The 22,837-nt window shown below is 41.0% G+C and overlaps 1 protein-coding gene across 9 annotated transcripts in view; it reads left to right on the top strand.

Moving 5' to 3' along the window:
• The window catches only part of PHACTR1 (phosphatase and actin regulator 1), a 304,744-nt gene that overhangs the window by 250,219 nt on the left and 31,688 nt on the right, over positions 1-22,837 (top strand). For all 9 annotated transcript variants that reach the window (XM_085051888.1, XM_085051887.1, XM_085051892.1 and 6 more), the window contains 2 exons: positions 4,430-4,641; positions 6,145-6,301. In XM_085051888.1, coding sequence (XP_084908014.1) covers positions 4,430-4,641; positions 6,145-6,301 — 369 coding nt within the window. The remainder of the gene's footprint in view (positions 1-4,429; positions 4,642-6,144; positions 6,302-22,837) is intronic.

Raw genomic sequence — 22,837 nt, 5'->3', positions numbered from 1 at the left:
TCAAAAGTATCCTACAACTTTACAGAATAATTGCCCTGGTGCTGCAGTAATAATGCTGCCAAAGCTGGTAATGTGGAGGATTATTTAGAATGTTTATTTTTAATAAGGGATGATCATATTAGACAAATACAGATCAGGTTTCAGCTCTAAAATTTTTCTTCACCTTCAGGAATTTTTCCTTTTCTTACTTGTTTCTAGTTTCTTTGGTCCTGGTGCAGTGGAAGCTCCTCAAGGTCATTTAAGCTCTATTGATTGCTGAATCCGTTTGTATCAAATCCACATTTAGCCCAGTAAACTTTTCTTAGATCTCACAACTCTCCTCTTCACCAGGTCTGTGTGTGTGGACGTGAGCAATGATGAAAGACTAAAACATGCCCTTCCTCCAGCAATCTGGATTTTTTGCTTACACAGATAAGGTCTCTGCAATTCGGATAGTCTAATAACATCTGAAGACTGATAGTTGAAATCAGTGCTTTGCCAATGAGCCACAGGCTTGCCAGAGAAAAATGAGCTCTCCCTCTGTACAGACCTGGAAGCCAGATTTTTCTGGCTTTGACCTTGACAAAGTTACTGAGTTTCTCTATTTTCCCCTCTGCAGGAGTGATTGCATGGAACTGCCTCACCTAGATCTAGCGCATATTAATAAGTTAATGTCTTAAGGTACATTAAAAGGCATGTAATAGCTATTCAAGTCCCAGTTGTTCTTATGACTTAAAATGACAGTTAATTCCTGGATTTTTTTTAATTCAGTTTTATTACAGACATTATAGAACATTAAGTTCATTTGTGCACTTAACACTTTTGATTGCAAACATTTTCTGGTACTCATAATGTCTATTCATAACCTATTCTCAGAAGGGCAATCTGTCCCTTGTCATAGTATGACTGTTATGACATGTCATTTGTGCTGCCAGTTTGCCTCTATTTTCCCTGATAAATTACCAGTTTTATGGTAGATTAAGTTGAAACAGAGAAATGTGTAATTTCCATGTAACCTTTTTTCTGCAACCTCTGTTGCCAATTTGTGTCCTACTGCAAATGACTTTTCCCTTCAACCCAAAGGGTGTGTGTCAAGTGTAAGTTAAACTCTAGATTTGGACACCATTTTTTACCATTTCAGAATGCATTTTGTTGATGAAAATTTGGTAAGCTCTGCCACCAAAATACATAGATATCATGACCTCCTGACAGAAATGAATTTGAGAAGAAAGACCATGCCCCAAAGCTGTGTGTCACAAAGAGTGGCTAAGGAAGCTTTAGAAACCCTCTTGTGACAGAGTGTCTTTAATTTTGAAATGTGAAATGTGTCTTTAATTTTGACTTAGTGAGGCAGTTTCTTGATCTGAAATAGCCTGATTTTCTGCCTTGCCTGTATAATTCTCAGCCTGTCTGGAAAGGTGACAATTAATTTCATTTACTCTGTGATGTCATGTACAGGAGCAGACACAGATGAATCCAGGACTCAGGTTGTTCAACGTACGTACTAAAGAGCTGTTAGGCGGCAATATCTCACTCCAGGCTAGAATTGCCTCTGTGGCAGAGCAATGAAAAATCACTGTGTCCAAAAAGACTGTGTGTGAGACCAGTTCCTTTGGGACACCCAGCTCAGCTTCAGACTGTAGATTTATGAAATGAAATGCATTAGACATTACCGCCAGTGTCTTGTAAATCTTGTGAAACATATTTGAGTCAGAAAACATTTATCTTCCATAAAACTTGTCAAGAGAATTACATCTTGTCTAAATTTTAGCATTGCCTAAGGATAGAAACACTTAATATTTATAGCTTGGCCTTCTCTCTCTGTTTCTCACACACATTCCTGTAGTAGAAACATATATACAATGGTTTGAAGTTTTTTCAGATTTTTTGTTTTAACTGGTAAGTACAGAAAAGTGTACTGTGTATCTGACAACATGCTGACAAAAATGTAACCCTTTATTCCAAAATCAAAGGGCCTGAGATGACAGATGAGAAGTCTGCAGGGTTTTCCCACTAGATTTTACAGGAGGTATTTCACTTTTTTCTCTTTTGATTTTGTCTGTACCATGAGTCATTCATATGTTTAAATTGTGATTTTTCATTAAAATATTTTCTCACTAGAAACATTGTAAGCTATAGTGGTGTAACTTTTTTTGCCGTTTTGATCATGTAAAGATGATGCAGCAGTAATTGCAAGTTCTTGTACTAGGGAGCTATGAATTATTCAAATCCATGTGTTAAGATCTTCTTGAAACAAGTTCTTGCTTAACTGTAGCTTTTTTCTCTCATTTTGTGGCAAAACACAAAATTGATTTAAAATAGGATTTTTGAAACAATAGTGTGCTTTTTGGTGAATAATGCTAAAAAAAATTGTGGTGTAGACCGCCTGACCATGTGGGAGTTTTGGTAATGACCCAGAGTCATTTATACACAATGGACATATCCAGTGACCTTGATTTGTCTTTCTTAAGTATACTGCAGTACTGCATGTGTTTCATAAGCGCTTTGCTTAGACAGCTGACTTAGTCAAATTGCTGTGGAAAGGGCTGATTTTAATCAAGAACAACACAAAACACTAGAAGAATGAGGGGCTTAAAATAGAAAGTAGTATTATCAAGAAAGTGGATGATTCAGAAGACCTACAATGAGATGAGAAGCTGTCTATTTCTAGATCACTAGTTCAAATAAAAATCCTCTGTGGTAGCTTGTAAATCTTGTTGCCATCCAATATCTGCTCAATAAACTAAGCTGCTGGATCACTTTGATATCTGCTACCCTATGTGTGTACCCATAAGGATGCATCCGTAACCTACATCCATTCTTCACAGAACAGGGAAGCACCAAATAGTCCTGGATGCTGAACTACTTCTTGCTTTTTTCATTTGTACTTACTCTCTGTGTATGTATTGTTTTAAAAGTACCTGAATGATCCAGTGGCTGTGTGTTCACCATTGGAAGGTTTTGGGGATTTGTGTAGCAATGTTAACAGAATTTCAGAGTATTATAGTTTCTCTCAGAAATTTGATTCCAGTCTTTTGAATTGCCTGCTTTTCCTCTTTAAAAGACTTATTCAAAAATCACCTTACAGAGAAAACAGATTTAATGAAGTTTATAATATAAAAATTCTGAAAGCATTTCAATAAATAGAAAGTTAGTTCAAAGTTTTTAAAGACTGTAGTGGGTCGATGTGTCATTATGAGAATTCAGCTGATGAATTTTAAAACTGCATCTGGGATAAAATTTTTTCTGTCAAACTCATTGAAGTCCAATACAACAATTTGCAAGCCAGTTCTTTATGAATCTCTCTCATTTTGTGGTAGAAAACATAGACTATCACTAAGAAAATGAAGTTTCTCTCTTCAAGGCATCCAGCAAAGCTGTGGATCTCATTGTTGGTTAGTCTGCATTAATAAATGCTGGAATTAACAAAATTATTTCTTTGAAGCTGAAGATGATAATAACAGTATGGTATGATTTGTTCACAGGATCTGAAGCCTTTTCCTCTCTTTAATCCCTAAGCATATTTTGGAGTAGCATTATAGTCCTAGAACTACATTTTTTTAAAGTCTTTCTGGAATTTTATCTGGCAGCCATTTAAGAGTCCCTGCTAACTTTTGGGTTAGAAGAAACCAAAACATTGCAAGCTGAAAATAGTAGATTCAGTAGTTTCCAGTAAAAAATCTTTTAAAGACAAAAATACATTTTATTCAAGATGCACAATGCCTCTGGTATTCAAAGCAGGCTAAAATATTCAAGGAAATTGAGGCTACTCAATACTTGTCAGATCCAAGTTTGTGTGCCGCAAGGTAAACTTGGCCAGCACATCTGCTTTCACACCTATGTTCTTCTGGAGAGTAACACGGGAGTTTGGCATAGAGAGAGTGTCCAACAGGCAAATGTTCCCCATTTTTCATGTAGCTGTTGCATCAGCCAGGACTTCAGAGAGAGGGCAGTTTCTCCTGTCTCACAGAGCTGCCACCACTTTTGCCTTATTCTGATTTCACAATGGAAAAGCAACATGAGCTATTTAGATAAAAATTGGTTGGGAAAAGCGGTTCTGTTCCTGACTTTTGCTTTCAGTTTTTGTTTGACTTTGATCTTCATGTTTCTGTTTCCCTACTTGGTATGTTCATTGGACAAGGGCTTTGAAATCAACACATAAACAGAGCTAGATGGTAGCAGTCCTCACCACAGGTCCTAATTTCCTAAGATGTAGAAAATAATCAGTCACACCTGTGAGAAAAGAAATACGACGTTAGCTCCAGTTCTGATTGCTCTTCAGCACATGGCTGGATAAGGAACTGGGGCAGGAGAAGAGCTATCGTCATGGCTGCCCCCCAATATATAACTGTGCCATTAGCAAATAAACACATTTACAGCAAGAGAAGCAATTTCACCTTTCATTTCGCTGTTTCCTTTAGTTTATTTATTTGCTTCTCTTTCCCAACAGCTCTGGTTTACACGCAAGTGACAGTGTTACAAAAACAGGACCTGGGGGCCTTCCAGACATGAGACAAGTGCCAACTGTTGTGATCGAATGCGATGACAATAAAGAAAATGTGCCTCATGAAACTGACTATGAAGATACTTCCTGCCTCTACCCAGGAAGGCAGGAAGAGGAAGAAGAGGAAGATGAAGAGGAGGATAACTCATTATTTACAAGTAAGACTCATTCCATTTTTCCTTTCTCACTTATTTAATTTTTACTCTGAAGTCACAATACACGAAGGAAACACAAGGCCTGTGTATTTCCCTTCTTGGCTGTGGCTTTTGCATCTCTTAGGGCTTTACTACATGGGGATGCTAAGCCAAAGTAAGTAGTATGAATTTATAGTGATTCCCCTAATATACATGAATCCCTGCCTGGGTAGCGCTCAGACTAAATTCAAATTACATGTTTGAACTTATATTAGTTCACTTACCACTTGGCTTTTGGATTCACTTTCCCAAGTGCCTGTGGTAAAGAAAAGCCCTGCCTTTGGCTTAAGTCAATATCATCTCAATACTTACTTCAGGAGGATGAAACAAGTGCCACATGTAGAGAATCAGAGCTTTTGTATATAGCCAATATTAAATAATTCCAGAATCATAAATGTGCACATACTTTTAAAGGGGTCACAATCAGAGGACTGGGCTCAGATAAGAAGAGCTTAATTGATAGTCATATCACAATTACAGACTGGGAAAGGACCTGTGACCTTCCTGACCTCTGTAAGGAAACCCAGCTCTTGCGTCAATGCAGCATCCTAGGACTCTCCCAGGAAGACAAGATACAGTACTCTACATATGACAAGTGCTTGTCATCCTAGACATTCAGCTGAAGTTTCAGGCCCTAGGATTTCTTTTCTTCTGAAAACTGGAAGCAGTACAATCAAACAACATCCCTTTTAAAACACACAGAAAGAAGATTCTAAAACAGACATATTTCATCTCCTCAGATCTCCACCTTACCCTGCAAGTGAAATTAAGCAGTGTTTGCTTTTAAAGTAAAAACAGAGCAGAACTGCACTGTCTCACACTCTCCTGACAAAGGCCAAAATCGTATGTGTTTGTGTCTCTCTGTTTGTGGCAGTCTTCCTTGCTCGAACTGCTTTGTACACAAGCCTGAGAAAGCAAACTTGAGCCATAAAAGGCCGCTGGTTTTACAGTGTCTTTGCCACTGTCACTACCTGGGAAGTAGTCAGTCAATGAACAGAGAGATCTGTGCTGCTTCTGATTGACTTTTGATTCCTTCTAGTGCTGGCTTGGATGTCTTGATATTACACAGCAAGAGAGATTCAGATCTTTTCATATGCTATAGCTCTGCTGCCTGCCCAGATTCTGAGTTTGAATTTTTCATTCTATTAGGAGGTTCAGAAATCATAGGCTAGAGAAAGCTACACATGCTACTAGCAATTCTGAAATGAGCTCTTCTTCTCCACTCCCCTCTATGGAGCAATATATTAATTTCTTTTTCCTGTATACCTACCAGGTTCAGGTTTTCCTCATTATGATATGAATTGAGGTTAATTAAGCACACGAACTTAATGACACCCCTTTTCCCATAGTCCGTAGCAGTGCAAACGAGAGCCTCATATCCTTCCTTGGCTAGTACTTCTTTGCCAGCTGCTTGCTATAATGAAATGATGACACCTCCTTTGGCAGAGCCTCTCCTCTCTCCCACAGGCCCCCTGGCAAGGAAACTCTGCAGGAAGGACTCTTTAGCAATCAAACTAAGCAACAGGCCTTCCAAGCGAGAGCTGGAGGAAAAGAATATCCTCCCCATGCAGACTGATGAAGAGAGGCTCGAACTTAGGCAGCAGATTGGTACAAAGCTAACAAGGTAAGAGACAAACACTTTTTCAAGTCTTGTTTTCGGAAATACGTGTTGGGATGTAGCTTTTTTCCTTAGTCTTTAAGCATTTGAGATCTGTTTGGTTACAATGTTCAGGAGAAAAAGGCATGAACAGGCAAAAATGGCTCTAGACATTATTTCTGGTCCAATAAAGCTTCCCATACAGCTCCTCATTTCATTTTCCTGGCATATGCTATGGGAACTTCAGTTAAGTATCAGCAGGAATTTGGTTCTTTTTGGCACATCATTGAAAAATGTTCAGCTTTGATAGTATTTTGGACTGTAGCTGCACATGACATTTTATAAGCTATTAGTTTGTCCAAAGGTCAGAGGTATAACTTTCTCTTCTGACTGCTTTTCCGGTGAGTGGCTGAGACTTCTCCTGGTGCAAAATAGTTTAAGTCGTTCTGTACTTGCCTTTATTGGGTCAGGTTGGACAGATTTACCCTGTCTAGACACTTCCTTCTTCTTAACAGTGTTACTCACCAACTGTTCTGGTTTTCTGTGTTGCATGGGGTATAAAGGGGTGGCCATTAAACGTGGAGGATTTCTGACAAGAATTTGTAAATTGAGTTCAGATAGAACTAGGAAACTACTGTGCTCATGCCATGATTTCTGTAATCAATTTAATTCTCTTATGTAGTCAACTTGGTGCTCTGCAGAGCTGGTGAATTCTGTTAGTTGCTCTCCAGTGAGAAAACCACAAGGAGATAACCAGCCAGTTCGGAATTTTCTTGCAGGTTTTCATTTTTTTCATTTTGGAGGTGGGTGCATAAGGGGGAAACACTGCTACCATGTTATGGAGACAGGAAGAATAGGAGCTCCTGGTAAATACCACTTTTAGCATTTTATTTACTTTCATGGCCTTGTTTATTGCCTCTTTGGAATAAACTAACCACACCTTTCCAACCTGTCTTAGAAAGTTTTTGGGCTGAATCATGCTCAGCCTACTCCAAGACCTGTCTAATTGTTCAGTATTCTTGTTGAGGGGCGTCAGCAAACATGTCCAAAATATGTAAAATGGTGCTGCACTGTTGCTGGCACTGTGATTTTTCAGTCCAGTCTTAATTCAGCTTTATTCTAACCTTGGTAGACTGCAGGTGCAATGGAGCTCTGCGTCCCAAAGACCAGCACAGGACAGCAAGGTCTCAGTGCTTATATGATTAAATTTGCATCCTTTTGAAGCATGTGAAGAACTTAAATTTTTGTCTCTTAGTGTATCTCACTGCTTGACCTTGCAATAACATTGAACAGCATTTCCACTCTGTTGCTCATTTACCTAAATCACTTAGGATTTTCTGAAGTTTTCCAGCTCTGGTTGATGAAGGAAAGTAGTAGTGTCACTTACAAACACTGATTCTGCACAGCTCACTGTGCACCAGGTCTTTTGCATCATAAGTATTTTATTTTTCTCATCTCCAAAGCCTGCTTTTTTCCTCACTAAACAATGTTTCAAAGTATATGCCTTTTTAACTAGGGAAACTATTTTTGGCAATACCCAAAACCCTTCCTTTCTAAGCCCCACATTCTCAATAATGTTGGTTTTTGTTTCACCAGTTGTATCTCTGCTAATTTAGTTTGAGCTATAATGCTTGGTCTTGTCTTGTAATATAGCTAGGACTTATGGGCAATCACAGATGGTTAAAATAATTAAAACTATGTATATATGAGTTCAAAAAATAGCTGAGCTGAATGAAGCTGTTGTTTCATTCCTGCTTTTTATCAGTGTAACATCACTGAAATGAGTCGAATTTCACATGCCTTAACTGGAATGGCATAGTTGCCAGTCTGGCCTTTTAATCACTCGTATTGACAACTTAGTATCTCATCTTTTTGAATAGTTGAAAACAATCACGAAATATGAGGTGAAAACAATTTTGCTCATATCTAATATGCAGAAACCACAGGCATTTTAGCAGCGAAAAGGAAAGGTGCCTATCTTACCAATACATTATATCTAAATGTGATGTATCCATGTGCACAGACTGATGAATATTAGATTAAAATAGAGAGAATATTTCTATTTGGACAGTATTTGCTTACTGTCCAGACTTTATTATTGAATCCATCCTTTGCTGTTGCTTGGTAATTGTCACACAGTGATGCAAATGCCAAGCAAAATTAAAGTAGTGAAGCATTTATAGTCCTTAGAGAAGATGCTAGATGCAGACTATAATTGCAGCTGGCAATTTTGCATTTCATAGGGATTTGTACTGCTCCACCAATGGTCCCCTAGGGTTTAAAATATCCAGCCAATCAAATCACATAGGCTACTTACAGAAGTAAAAAATGCAGAATAAAAACTTCAGCATATAGTTATTGTCTGTAATGGATCAATTAATTTTCACCAAGAGGCTGATTAGGATACTTCAGTATTTATGCATAATCCTCACAGTATTCAGTTTGGAAGAGCTCATTGGCTGCCACATTTGGCAGATCAGAATTTAGTACTATAAAGAGAATGTCTTTTATAAAGATGTCTCTATCCAGGCATATTGAGGTTGGCCATTGACATATTGTGAGGGACCAAAATCATCCCAGGTGCAGTTCCTCCAGCCTTATTAACATTGCACTGGGAGTCACTTTGGCTCAGAAAGGTCTGTTCAGATCCTGTTTAAATGTTGCTTGGAACCTCTGAACCTCCTGTTGTTCCCAGAAAATTGTTATGACTTTAGTATTACATCAGCCAACTGGAAGAGAGACTCCACTGTTTCCACTGAATTCACTGTTTCCCATGCTGGGAGAATAGTGTCTTGACTTACACCAGGCCAGTTGTAAGGGCAAGGCTGCAGGGATTGTATCTTATAGCAGGATCTGGCCCACTACACACCTCAATGTTTGCTCAGCCATGAGACAAATTCTTTGTGCCTGTCATAGAAACACTTCACATGAATGTTGTGCTTTGCTGGTCTGTGTCCTGTATCATGGCTCAGCACATGCAGACCCCACCAAAAATGGAGCTTCTTGCCCAAGGGGGCAAAATATGCCCTAGCAAAGGCAGGAGATCCCACATCATATGAATTCTAGCCACACGAATAGGCCACTGCACTGAAAACCATTTCTGAGCAGCCTTTACACAGCAGTTATGGCAATTGATTAGAGCAGTTAATTAGAAGACCTCCTCCTCTAACCAAACCAGAATGGATTACTCCAAAATGTGACACCTACTGTGAAGCAAGGAGCAAAAATAGTGTCTTGGGATGCAGAACTTTCAGGTCAAAACCACATGTGACATGGGGATAAGAAATGGATGCTGCAGGCCATGTTCTTGGCTGCTAAAAACCTTTACAACTCCATTAACTTCTACTCTGAAATGCAAACCTCCTGTGCTAAGTAAATCTTTAAGTGGGTATGGGTGTTTTTTGGGGGTTTTTTTTCCGCCTATTCAGCTTCAAACATCTCCTCCATTTTATCCCTCTGATGCCTGCACAGCTTCACAGCTGCTCAAGAAGCATGAATGTATGACATGAATAAGACAGAAAGGAGAAAACAGGAGATAAAACAGGACTCTGGAAGTTAACAGGGAGAGGGAGGGAAAAGACAGACTTCTCTCTTCTGCCTGTCTCACTGGCTGTGTTGCACCTGCTAGGAAGCACAGATTCCCTGGTTATTTGGGTTAGAGAAGCAGCCAGGAAGACTTGGATTTAGCTTTCACTGGCTGTCAGGGGATAGGAATGGGGCATATCCAGGCCATGCAGTGAAGCTTGGAGGTTTTCTTGGGACAACAATAAAGACCTGTCAGGAAGCCCTAGTGAGAAGGAGGGTGTCCATCACTGATGGGTGATGGACAGCAGAGCTGCACATCTCCCAGAGACTGCAGGAATGTCCCCTGGTACCGAGACAGTGCTTCAGTGCCAGTCCTTCCATTTCTGTTTCTCCAAGGAATCGTAATGGTCGCAAGAGACCACAAGACTTTCTCAGTCAACATATTTAGTAAACTCAAAAGCCCTTTAGAGAAGCACCAGACTTTGCTGAGGACTTTACACTCCCTTGGAATGGGAAGACCTGGTTTATTTGTGTGTCTTTCACAAAGTCTGTCCCATACCCTGAGGCAATGTGTGTCTTTAGACTGACTGAACTGCCACACATCCTACAAGGGAGGCTTTCTAAAGCATTCAAGTATTTTTGAGTCTCTTAATGCACCAGCTCTGGTGAAGGTACTCATTAGCAGTTAGATACAGGAGTATTAAGGCTGAGATTTTGGTCCACTGCTTTTCAAGAACAGAGTGTATTTATTTGTTTTCCCTGATTGTTTCCATCCTACCTTCTCCCACCTGCTGGAATTGGATGATCTAAGAACACAAAAAGTCTGATAATCCAGCGTGCTATCATCATGTTGCTAATAATCAATGTCAAGGGATCTTCTTGATATTCACAGTATTATTACTGGTCAGCATAATGTCTGTCTCATCAGCACACTCCCACCCACTGTCTGCAGGTCAGGAGGCAGAGGAGACACATAAAGGCTGTCCACTGGCAAGTAGTGCTTGTCAGGGGAGTGCTACCATTCACTGAAAGGTGCCACAGGCAACCCAGTAAGATTTTGCAATCCAATAAGAGTTTGTGTTGTGCTGCTGCCAAAAGCTCTTAGTGGTTGGGGTCATATTTAACCCAAGAGCATGCCCAGTGTGAAACCGAAGAGAGATGGGGTAGGGAAGCAGCCTTGTGCACATAAGCTAACTAGTAAAATGAGAAACAAATAAAGAAAGTAACAAACTACCTATTTCCTCTTTGCTGACTTTGAGGGATGCTCTTCCAATTGCTCAGCTGAATCCTGGGTGTGTCACTATATGTGTTCTGCTGGCTTTAAAGCAGTGAATTAGAGGAAAGTTTCTCTGCCAGATATACAGTAGTGCTCCACATTGCTTTTTGTATAGCCCTAGATTTATTCACTGCAATACCTTACAGGGTACTGTCCTTACACCAGCAAGCAGAAAATCGTGATCTGAAGCAATATAAATAGTATATTGCAAGAATCATGAGGCAATAGATCACAGAGACACTGTCTGTGTGCATATGGCTGTAAAGAAGTACACCTGAGATTTGGACATGCACCGCTGCTAGATGTGTTTTTATAGTCCCACTGATGTTTTGGAAATAGTACCAAGATGTCTGTGACCGAGAAATGTAGCATGGGAAGTCATAAAACTTTATGGAATGGCAGGTTTGACAAATGATGGTCAACTACTACCTTGTTGAGAAAGATAATCTACGCATTCCCTGATCAATACCACATCTTCCTCAGCTGTGCTGAAAAATGCTGCTTAGAGACAGAAATCCTATGATGGAATGAACTTGGTGAATGCCCACAAGTATAAAAAACTGTCATTGATTTTTAAAATGCCATTTTAAAAACCAGGCTGCTGTGAGGTTTTTGGGCTCATTCATATCAGATACTAGAAAGAAAAAGAAAGCAGTGTAGAAAAATTTGACAGTTTGGAAAGATGATTGGACTGTCAGCATCACCATGAAGGTGACAGATACTACCAGTACTGAGGAAGGGTCAGTCTGCAATGCTTGCAGAGTCATTGAAACGCACAGCAGTTCCTTCAGAGGTCTGAGGAGACTGAATAATTTGAAGCGATCATTTTTATTTACTGAAATTTAGGCTGTGAAGAGGTTTAGCTTTTTGAAATGGTTAATTCTTTGAACAGCATTGCAGTCCCGCTAGGGAAAGGTTTATTCAGCCAGAGGATGGCGGCACAATGGCCCCCGTTGAGCATGGCTGAATCTCCTCGTGGCTGCTCCCCATCCGGTGCTGTGGAGGGCATTTTGTGCCCTCCCCATCTCCGAGTCATTTAGGGATAAAAAGAATGGGCAGACAGCAGGATTAGACTTTATTCACAGGCCTATTTTGCTGGGTAACGTGAAATAATTTCTTTCTAATTGTGTTTGACATCTGCAATTCTCACACTTATTGTTAGCTTCCACTAATGAGAGGAAAGCAAGTGCCTAAAGCAAGAGCTCATCCCGGCAAGAGCCGGCAGCACGCACGCGCGATGTGTGTGAAGCTTGCCTCTTCACATGCAGGGTGCTGGGGATAAATCACACAGAAAATGGGATTGTGGTAAACAAGCTCATCTAAATCCTGGATTAGAGGGGACAATGCGACAGCGCTAGATACATGAATGGGGGTGACGGAGAAGAACTGCAAAGGGCTGAGTCTCAGTTTTAGCTGTGATGGTACCTAGGGAGAACGGCATTTTTTCCCTTTTAGTTTAGCTTCACGAGGAAGCTTTTCATTTGTGGAAACCCCAAGGGAGCTATCTAAATTGCCCTTAGCATCAGGAGAAAGGCAGGAAAAGCAGGTGATTATTTACGGGTGGCAAATTGAAACTGAGCTATCGTTGCATATCTGGGCTCAACCGCTGGGAATAAATACTCTGAGCAGAACTGGTTTGGGTTCTGTGCATGGGTGCAGATGGGAGATGGGCGTTCAAGGCCCTTGTCAGCCCTCTTTCTGTGATCGATGTCCTGGTGAGCTCTGCTCTGCTGAGTAGAAAGATGGTTTTGTAGTTAAAGTACTCCAAGAAGGTTGCATCTTCCACCAGCTTTCCAGCCTCTAGCAAACCACTGAAAGAGACACACACACACTTATTTATTTATTTATTTATCTATGGTGGGTTGGGGTCTCAAAAAGTACATCCATGCCTACGAACTTTGGAACATTCCATTAGTTGACAAACGCTCAGTGACAGCAACATTTGTGTGCTTTTGAAAAAACCACACCAATATCAAGCTCTCTTTAGACATCTAACTCTGTGTTTCAGTAGGACAGGGATCCTCATTTCTGAGCATGGTTTGCACTTACCTCTTTTTATGAGGAATTTCCATGGCTAACACCATCGTTCATCACAGAAAAAGGCATGTCTAATATCATGATGCTATTACTATTGTTTTGATTGATGGTTTTTTTGCATTTCATAGCTAACAGTATGAGTTTGCTTTGTCTGAGTAATTTGCTATGGCAAAAGGTCAGCAGAGCAATCCAGGGAAAGGGGACATGACAGTGTGACCACAAAACACATCACCTCTAAATACTCCCTGGTTTGGGGGATGAGCAGTGTCCTTAACCTTTGCAGCTCCACCTTGGGATGGAGCTAAAACCCTGCCCCCATCAATTTTGCTCAGCTAGGGCCAGCAGATGTTTTGTTATTTATGGAAGCAAAGCCTTGCAGAGTAGATATAGTCTGTCCTTGGGCAGATGTGTCTCTCCATGTTAGAAGATGGAGCTCCAAATATACAGAGACATTTTATTTATGCTACTATAAAGGAGGAGAAATGTTGTTCTGAGGAGAGGGATGATTTTAATGGTAGGCAACAGGCAGCAGGGAGTAGCATTTGAGGGCAAGGTCTCCCTAGAGGCACCTGTGTGACTATTGATGAAATGGAAAGTGTTTTCATCATGTCAAAAGTTCATTTCAATCAGAAATGTCACCAGCCCAGAAAGGAATTTGTTATTCCTGGGGTCTGTCGCTGTTCCTCTTTCTGTTCTCATGGAAGCAGTGCAAGTCACACCACCCTGTCATTGCAACATCTGTTTCTCACATCCTTTCTCTGCAGAAGTCGTGGCAAAATGCATTATGGGGTTACAATTTCCCCTTCATGCTTCCCATACGCTTCAGTCCCCTGACACAGTCTGTATTTGAGGTCTAATTCAGGCTGTCAACCCAGCTGAGACAAATATATTAAATCTACCTTAATTTCCTTTGCAGTTTCAGTGGGGTGTGGTATCCTTAGTTTTCTGCCCCAAATTGATTGCAGTTTTGCTTTTAGTTGTCAAACTACTGTCAGCTTTTATACCAGAGGAAGCCATATTTCTCTGCTGGGCAAAATAATTCATGGTGATACAAATAAAGCTTGTAACATAACATATTTCAGTAATAGAAATAGTCATATTTCTCCAGTAAAGAAGAGGCCACATAGAGTCTGTGCAGTACTCTCTTTTGAGTAAAAGAATGGCATTAATAAAAACAGGTGAAACAAGCACAAGCAAGGAAGTAGCTGCTTCAAAATGTTATATTTTGGCTTTAAAAACAAAAATGGTTTATTTGTTGGTTTTGTCTTTTTCTTTTGCTGGTTAATACTGACAAATTTGGGGCAGCTCCATTAAGAACTAGCTCATAGATTTCCACCTCTAAAAAATGTAACCATAAATCTTCATATTTTGTACCTGCTCGTTGTAGGTAGTTAATCACAAGCACAACAGTTGCTTAGCTTGGATGACCTTGTAATTTCTGTAAAGGAAACAAATCAGGTAGCAGTACAAGTAGATAAAAGAAGCAGACTGGCAGGAATAAATTTCTCTTTATAGTCTGATTGTAAAATGGAGAAATTGATCTTTGAGCAAAATATTTAACCTCTCTCAGAAGTTACAGTTTGCATTTCCTCTCCACTGCAGTGTATTATGGCCTATTTAGCAACATGTGTGCAGGAGATTTACCAGAGGCAATCCTTGTAAAGCAGTCAAGTACATATTTAAAAGCCAGTCCGCGTCAGGGTTAAAAAATAGTGTTTATATATGTGGCTCATATGTGTTCGCTGTGGCCATTACTGTGAGTATAAGCAGGACTGCTAGAGGAAGAAGTCTGACTTGTGTGCATGGTCATCCATCTATATCCAGAATCTCTGGAGTTTCAAATGCAGGCTGTTGTATGGGAGTGAAGAGGGGTGACTTTCTGAAGATGAGTAAATAAGATTTAATGTTTTGTGTTTGTTTTGTGGAGGACTAAATGTCTTTTGGACAAATGTATCAAGAAAGTAAATATCCTTCCCATTACACTTAAGGATCACCTAAGTGATCCTTCGAGATGAATCGGTTCTTTTTTTGTGTGTGTATGTGCAGAAGAGTTACAACTGTTCTTTTAGAGGCAGGTTTGGATAAGAATTATGCTCCTGTTTCAGTGCACTGGGATTCACAAGCACTGCACAGACCATATGTGGGAATTAAACTAAGTCCTTAGCCTCAGACCTGACTGTGTGAAATTACCATTTGTGTTAATAACTTTAGTGAAGAGGAAGTGTTCTCATGTGTGGTAGACGACATCGATGTGTCTCTAAGTGTACAGCCTGTAATATTCATTACTTGCCTTTCTGATAATAAATAACTTTCAAGCCAGCAAACTACAGGGAAAGCACATTAGCACCAAGATTAATTCACTAACCTGGTTCTTCACTGACATCCCTGAATTCAGGAGGCAGCAACACTACTAGTTAATGAATAATTAATAAAATAAGCATTCAATATATTGTATTTGCTCAATGAGCAAGCATCTGTAATGTCAGGCTAGACTATTTATCCTGCAGAACATTGGAGCTTTTCAGCATGCTGGAAAAGTCTTCGCAATTTCCTTTATTGCAGTAATCAAGACAGAAATGGTCTTCCTGCCTCCCTGCAACCGGCTGGCTTTGATTTAAAGGCTAGCCTTGCAAGCAGGGACCCTGATCTAAAACATCAGCAGCTGCAGAGGCACCAGCCTGCTTCTTCAGTGGGGAATAGGCGTGGCTCCTGAACCAGGGCCCTGTCTCTTCTACATGCTCAGGGACATCAGTCACCTGGTGGGGTGGCAGCTTGGTTGCACCCAGACCCTTTAGGGGAGCATGCAGAGAGGTCACAGAGTCATATCATCATCATCATATGGTTTGGGTTGGAAGAAATCTTAAAGACCATCTGGTTTCAACTTTCCTGCCATGGGCAATGATACCTCCCACTAGATCAGGGTGCTCAAAGCCCCATCCAGCCTGACCTTGAACACTTCCAGGGTTGGGGTATCCACCACTTTCCTGGATAATTTGTTCTATTGCCTCACAACCCCCACAGCAAAGAATTTCTTCCTAAAACCTAATCTAAGCATTCCCTCTGCCAGTTTAAAGTCATTCCCCATTGTCCTGTCACTACATGCCCTTTGGAAAAGTCCCTCTCCATCTCTCTTGTGGACCCCATTAAGGTACTGGAAGGCTGCTATATGTAAAGTGTGAGTAAATTCTCACAGTAAATAAGTGAGTAAAAGGTATTTTCATAGGCACATCAGCTGGCCCACCTGCAGCTAAACCTGCAAGCAGCATGGGAAACAAGCTCCTTTGGCCTCTGGCTACACTGGCAAGTTGGAGCACCCAAACTGTGCTCCAATACTAGCTTTCCCAGAGCACTCTATGCCCCCATCCAAGGACTTCCTTGCTCCAGGGAACTTTCATATCCAAGGTTCAGCTATAAAAGAAAGAGAGCAGTCAGCCCCTCTGACAAAAGCTGGTTTGTTTGGAGCTGCACATCAGTCTCAAAGTGGGGAGCAACTACTTCACTCACATGAGTTTGGTGCCCTTACATCTCCCTGTCATGGCATTCTCCAGTTGATCCCAAAACCTTCCTCTGCTCCTTTCAGGGAAAGGAGTGGCTGATGTTCCAAGGCCAGAGCATCCCCTGGGACTCTACCTTTTCCTGGTTAACAACTGAGTGTAAATGCCTGGTGTCCTTTGCCCTCATGTTGTGCCAGAGCCATTCCCCCTTCCCTTGTTTGAGCAGATGTAAAAGATGAGATAGAGAGACCTGGGCAATTGCAAGCATCACAGAGCCATGTGATATTCCACCACCCATTTCATCTTCCTCTTCAGACTAGACTAGCAAAGAAAATCTATGAAAATCTAGACTAGCAAAGAAAATCTACTGCAGTTACAAGAGCTGCCAGCATTTTGCGCCACGCTGTTTAATGCCAGCAAAGAGTTCCATCATGTTTTCTAATGTGACATGACAGATTAAAGAAGGCTCAGCGGTGGAAAGATATGATCTTTTCCTCTGAAACCCATCATATATGACACATTTCTGGGAGGTACTTTTATTTCCCTATGTCTTGACTAATTCTCTTCAGAGTCTTTATTCTGTCTTATTTCTCCTTGTATTTCAGTAGTGCTAGTAGCCCCCCACCACCTCAGCTTGGCTTGAGATACTGTGCAGCACTTGGCCTCAGTCTGGAGGATTTTTGGAGCAGATATAAAGACAGTGATGGGAAAATGCAAGGCATCAGTGGAGGAATGACAGCTCACTTTTCTCAGTATCCTCCCTGATTGTTGCACACTTGGCTGCCTCAGATTTGATTCTCCCACCTGCCTATCACTTGCCTTTGTCTCAGTTCTGTGCACTTGTCACTAGACATGTCATGTTTTAACAATTAGGGCATGTGTTAAAATCTTCCAAAGAGCATGCTGCCTCACTACTCAGCATAAAAGTATATCTGAAAGGATGAACTTGACCCAGCATTACTAAAGATTCAGTGCCATCCTAATTTTCTTTAATATTCTTTTAACTGATCATGGTAACTGGGAAAGTGCTCAAAGACAAGAAGGAAAACAAATGTCACTCCCATATTCAAAGGGGAGTCAGGGTGTTATAGGCCAGTTGACCTCACCATCATCACTGGGAAGGTGATGGAGCAGCTAATCCTGGAAACCACATTCAGGCACATAAAGGACAAAAAAAGTCATCAGTAGTCAACATGGATTCACAAGGGGAAGTCATGCCTGATCCATGTGATGAACTTGTACAGACTGACCTGATAGACAACTGGGGAATAGTAGATAATGTCTGTGTGTATTTCAGTAAGGCTTTCAGCATCATCTCCCATAAGATTCCTCAGTTATCCAGGAATGGGCCCAGCCATTGGACTCTTCAATCCATTTACGCATCCAGCCCAGAGGCTGGTGTTCAGTGGCACCAAGTCTGGCTGTATTTCAGTAACTGGCAGTGAACCCCAAGGAGTCACTACTGGGTCCGGTCCTCTTCAAGATCTTTCATTAATCATCTGGATAATGAGCAGAGTGTATCCTCAGTGAACTTGCTGATGACACCAAACTGGGAGGTGTGGGTGATGTGCTGCCACCCAGAGGGACCTTGACAAGCTGGAGAAATGGGCTGACACAAATCTCATGAAGTTCATCAAAGGCAAGCACTAATTGCTGCACCTAGGAAAGAACAACCCCTTGTGCCAGTATGTATTGGGAGCTACCCAGCTGGAGAGCAGCTTGGCAGAAAAGGCTCTGAGGGTCTTGATGGACATGAAGTCAGACATGAGCCAGCAACTTGGTGGGGAGAAAACAAGGCTAGTGCTATTCTGGGCTGCATTAGAGAAGGTATTGCCAGCAGGCCAAGGGATGTGATCTTTCCCCTCTACTGAGCACTGGTGACACCACATCTGGAATGCTTGTCCACTTCTATTCTGTGTCCAATATTGTCCACAGAACATTCTGAGTTGGAGGGGACCCACAAGGACCATCAAGGCCCCTCCATAAAAGAGATATGGGCATATTGGAGAAAGTCCAACAAAGAGCCACAAAGGTGATGGAGATGATGACCTGGAGTATCCTCCCTGTGGAGAAGAGCTGAGAGAGCTGGGGCCATTGAGCCTAAATAAAAAAAGGCTCAGGGGATCTTATCAATGTGTGTAAATAGCTGAAGGAAGGGTACAATGGGGACAGAACCAGGCTCTCCTCAGTGGGGCCTGGTAACAGGACCAGAGGCAACAGGCACAAATGAAACACAGGAGGTTCCCTCTGAACGTCAGGAAACATTTTAACTCTCAGGGTGACCAAACACTGCCACAGGTTGGCCAGGGGGATTGTGAAGTTTCTCTCTGTGGAGACATTAAAAAACTCAGTTGGACATAGTCCCAGCTCTAGGCAGCACTGCTTGAGCAGAGGGGCTGGATCAGATGGCCTTCAGAGATCCCTGCCAAACTCACCATTTTGTGATAGCTCAAGGTATCAAAAGAACCGACAATGTCAATGTGTATTAGCAACATCTTTGGCCTTTGAAGTGTACAACGCTGATGGTTGATTTTTTTTTTTTTTTTTTGTATGCCTTTGGCCAAGTTCTGTCTCAGACTTCCCAAAATCCTGATTCCCTTCACCCTCTGCAGTCTAAGGTTTCTATGAATATGTTTCATAAAGCTATTCTGATGCAATGCTTGACTAATTTCTTCTGATTTGGGTTATTGCACAATGTCTGTGCCAGTACAGACAATTTAGTCAGGTCACAAGCTCTGACAAATGCCTCTCTATGACATGTGACTGTGAGAGTCTCTAGCTTACTTCAGTCCCAAGACAGTGTGGTATTAACCCTTGGAACCAAACTCCTTATGTTCTACTCTGTGGAAAAAATTATCAGGACTCAGTTTCTAAACAAGAACATTTCACAGACATGCTGCATTCGCATGGAAATCAACTCCAGACACCCAGCTTCCCTCAACAAACATTTCTCTCAGCCCTGCACTTCCCCATCCCCTCAGTCCATCTCTGCCATAGCAAAAAAAAACCAAAACAACCAGAGTCCCAGCTTCCCTTCCCAGAATTTTCAGTGTCCCTGCACCCTTGTATAGCTCTTTGCTCTTTTTCTAGCTATCTGAAGCAGAACCTTAAGATCTGCCTTCAACACATTCTATCTGTGGGTGAATCCAGAGACAACAGTCAGCAAATTATTGTTCCTTTTCAGTTTGAGGAACTGGGAGCTGGGTCCTCTCACAATCATCCCAGACAGCCTGCAGTAATGCTGCCAGACAGCAGCAATGATCTCCAGCAGTGCATTGTACAGCAGTGTTCTGATGTCTCCAAAGAAGAAAATAGGGTAGAAGTGTGTATTTAATGCACATTTTGCTAAAAACACTGCTCAGTGGAGTTTGAAAAGCTCACAGAGTGTAGTAGCTGTGAGACATTCCCCTCCCCCATTCCTCAGCAGCTGGTGTTCATTAGCTGGTCACAGCAGAGCAAAGTTGTTATTAGCATTAGATAATCTCCAGTCATGAGAGTAGGCTTACCACCTGATAAACTACAGAGCACAGATGTAAATTCAGTATGCCTGTAAAGAAAAACACAAGTCCATGTGGCTGTGGCCACTGGGGCTGGATGGAGGAGCTAAGGGGGTGTATTCTTTTACTTCAGCTCAGTGTGGATGCATGAGAAATTACATGTTTTAAACTAATAATGTTGAGCAGAACTGGGAAGCAGGCACTGAGTGTCTTTGCCCAGGCCATCCTAGTCAGCACGTTGTAGTCCAGTCTGCAGCCTCTCATAGCAGTAGCTGCAGTTTCCAGTTTTGTGAACACTTTGTGCATCATCAGTATATACTCAGAAAGGATTTTTGTCAGAGTGACTGTGATGATTTCCTTTGCTATGTTTTTCCAAGCCCCTTGTCCTTGCCATCACAGATATGCAGAAAACAAGTGCATGCCACAAAACCAGGGCATCAAATGCCCAGGGCAGAGGTATTTCAGTCTTGGCATTTAAGTGTGCCCTGCAGAGAAATACAGGCTTCTCCTGTGGCATGTCAGCAGCCATGAACAAACATACTTTGCTCATCTTGAGCACAAAGTATTTTAAATATTAATTCTCTTCAGCCTTTCTGCCTGAATGCCAGCTGAATTACTCTTCAGTAAGAGCTCAAAAAACACTCACCAATGTAAGGCAGTCTTTCTTTAGAGGTCAAGCAATTACAAAAAATGTGGATTTTGATAGTACACTCATTTGAAATGCAACAGGGAAAATATCTACAACACTTTCCAATGAGGTTTAAGAAGTGAAGTGTCTGAAGTGTAAAGGAGAAATGATTCTTTAGGTCAACAGGGCCAGGAATAGTTTTCTCTCCCATTACCTATAAGGAAGATGTCACTGGCCATTCCCTCTCCCTCCATAGTTCAGCATCACCTCTAGTTAGGGGAAAAAATAATGTAAAGAACACTGGTCTCACCCCAGCAGCTAGACTGTGGTAATGAAGCAGGTTTTCACATTGATAAAGTGTCAGGTGGAACAGGGGAATGTGCAGGCAAGAGTATTTCCCACCTGATATTAGTGGGAAAACTGAGAGTGGAGAAACTTCCGTAGGTGGTGAACTGAGCCCTCATAACTTCAGGGATAAAATGTAAAAAGCTGATGTCACACTATGCAGGGGACAAAGAGGAAGGCTGCAGCTTGTTCAGCGTAGCACAGAGGGTTTGAATGTCTCTCTGGAAGTCTTTTGTTTCACAAGGGGGGGGTTGTTTATTTTGAAGTTAAGAGTATTTGCCTGGAAATAGGATCTTTGTTACTTTGGAGATTATTGATTCCTGCTGGTAATTCCCTATTTGATGCGATAAGCCTCTTTATAGCATTCCATTTGTTTTGCTGTGGAAATATGTACAAAGCAACAACAGGAAAAAAGCTTATCACTTTTTGGTCCAAATTTAACCTCCAGGTAGTTATGTGCATCTCAGTAACTTCAAGGGAAGAAAAGGAGGATGGGACAAGAATTCTCCTGAATAAAAAATATTTTGTCATGCTTTTAGGCCACTAGACTTGAACCTAAAGGTGATGATATAAATGTGAAATAATCATATCTAATATCTTCTCAAAATAACAAATATGCACTTTCCTAAGGCATGGGATTTTTTAATTTTAACCTGGTAAATAATTTCTTCTGTTTTTGTTTTTGAAGCTGGACATGTTTGCTATTTTCTGTCTCTAATGCAGCATGTTTTCCTTGATGTTCTGTGAGATGCTAGAATTTTTTAAAAATTATTTCTGACCTTTGTTAATGCATAGAGGCAGAAGTAGGCTCTGGCAGTGAAGGTGTTAAATACCACCTGGGAATTTGTACAATGGGCAGCTCTCTGGATCGGGTGGTGAAATATGACATTCTCTAGAAAGATGAGAAGTTAATGTGCAGTTGGCAATGCAGATACAAAAGAATCAATGTTGTAAAACATACACAGACTCGATCTAACTGGCAGGTATCCCATTAAATGGAGAGGAATGACCAAGGCACCTGCACTGAAGTTTGCAATGCAGGTGCTGGGGAGAGTTCTCCTTGTAATCCACCTCAGTAGATTTGTGCTTGGAATCACTGTAGCAATAACTAGAAGGAGAGTTGTGTCTACTGGATGTGGCTGAATAAGGGATTTTTTTGCATTTGGTACTCAAATGGCAACAAAATAATTAACAATTGGAGTAGGGAAAATTGGCTAAAAATAGCAAGTACAGGCATCATTAATTTTTTATTACACACTGAAAACTAGCATTTTGGGTCATAATTAAATATTGTCCAGTGCATTTTTAATGCTTTTTAAATTTTAGTATTTTTAAGAAAAGTATGTCTAGTGAGTTGGGTTTTCTTTTTCAGCTGAAACTACTCACTAAGTTTGACCCCACCTTGCACATAGTTTCTGACCTTCTAGAACACAATTTTCCAGCAATTTTAGTGTTTGTCACAAACAGTGTTTGTCACATTCCAGTGAGTCCTAATTCTTAATGTTCAAGTGTTCAAGTGAAAATTTTAGGCACTTTAGCCCTTTGCAAAGAGTTACTGCTATTTGTCACCCACCTTTCATGTAGTCTAGGGATCTGAAATCCCACAATGTGGGGATCTGAAATTCCTCTGTCACAAAATAGTTAATTACTCTTAAAGCTCTCAAATTTGTTCACTCCCAGGAATTTTCCACTTCAGTAACAAGACAATGTATGGGCACCATGCTATTTACTATGTGTTTTTTCTACCAGAAACTGAATTAT

This window comes from Lichenostomus cassidix, chromosome 2 (genome assembly GCF_008360975.1).
Source record: "Lichenostomus cassidix isolate B80296 chromosome 2, HeHo_3.0, whole genome shotgun sequence".
NCBI lineage: Eukaryota > Metazoa > Chordata > Aves > Passeriformes > Meliphagidae > Lichenostomus > Lichenostomus cassidix.
The sequence above is the reverse complement of the archived record's forward strand: the minus strand, read 5'-3'. Positions and strand labels throughout refer to the sequence as shown.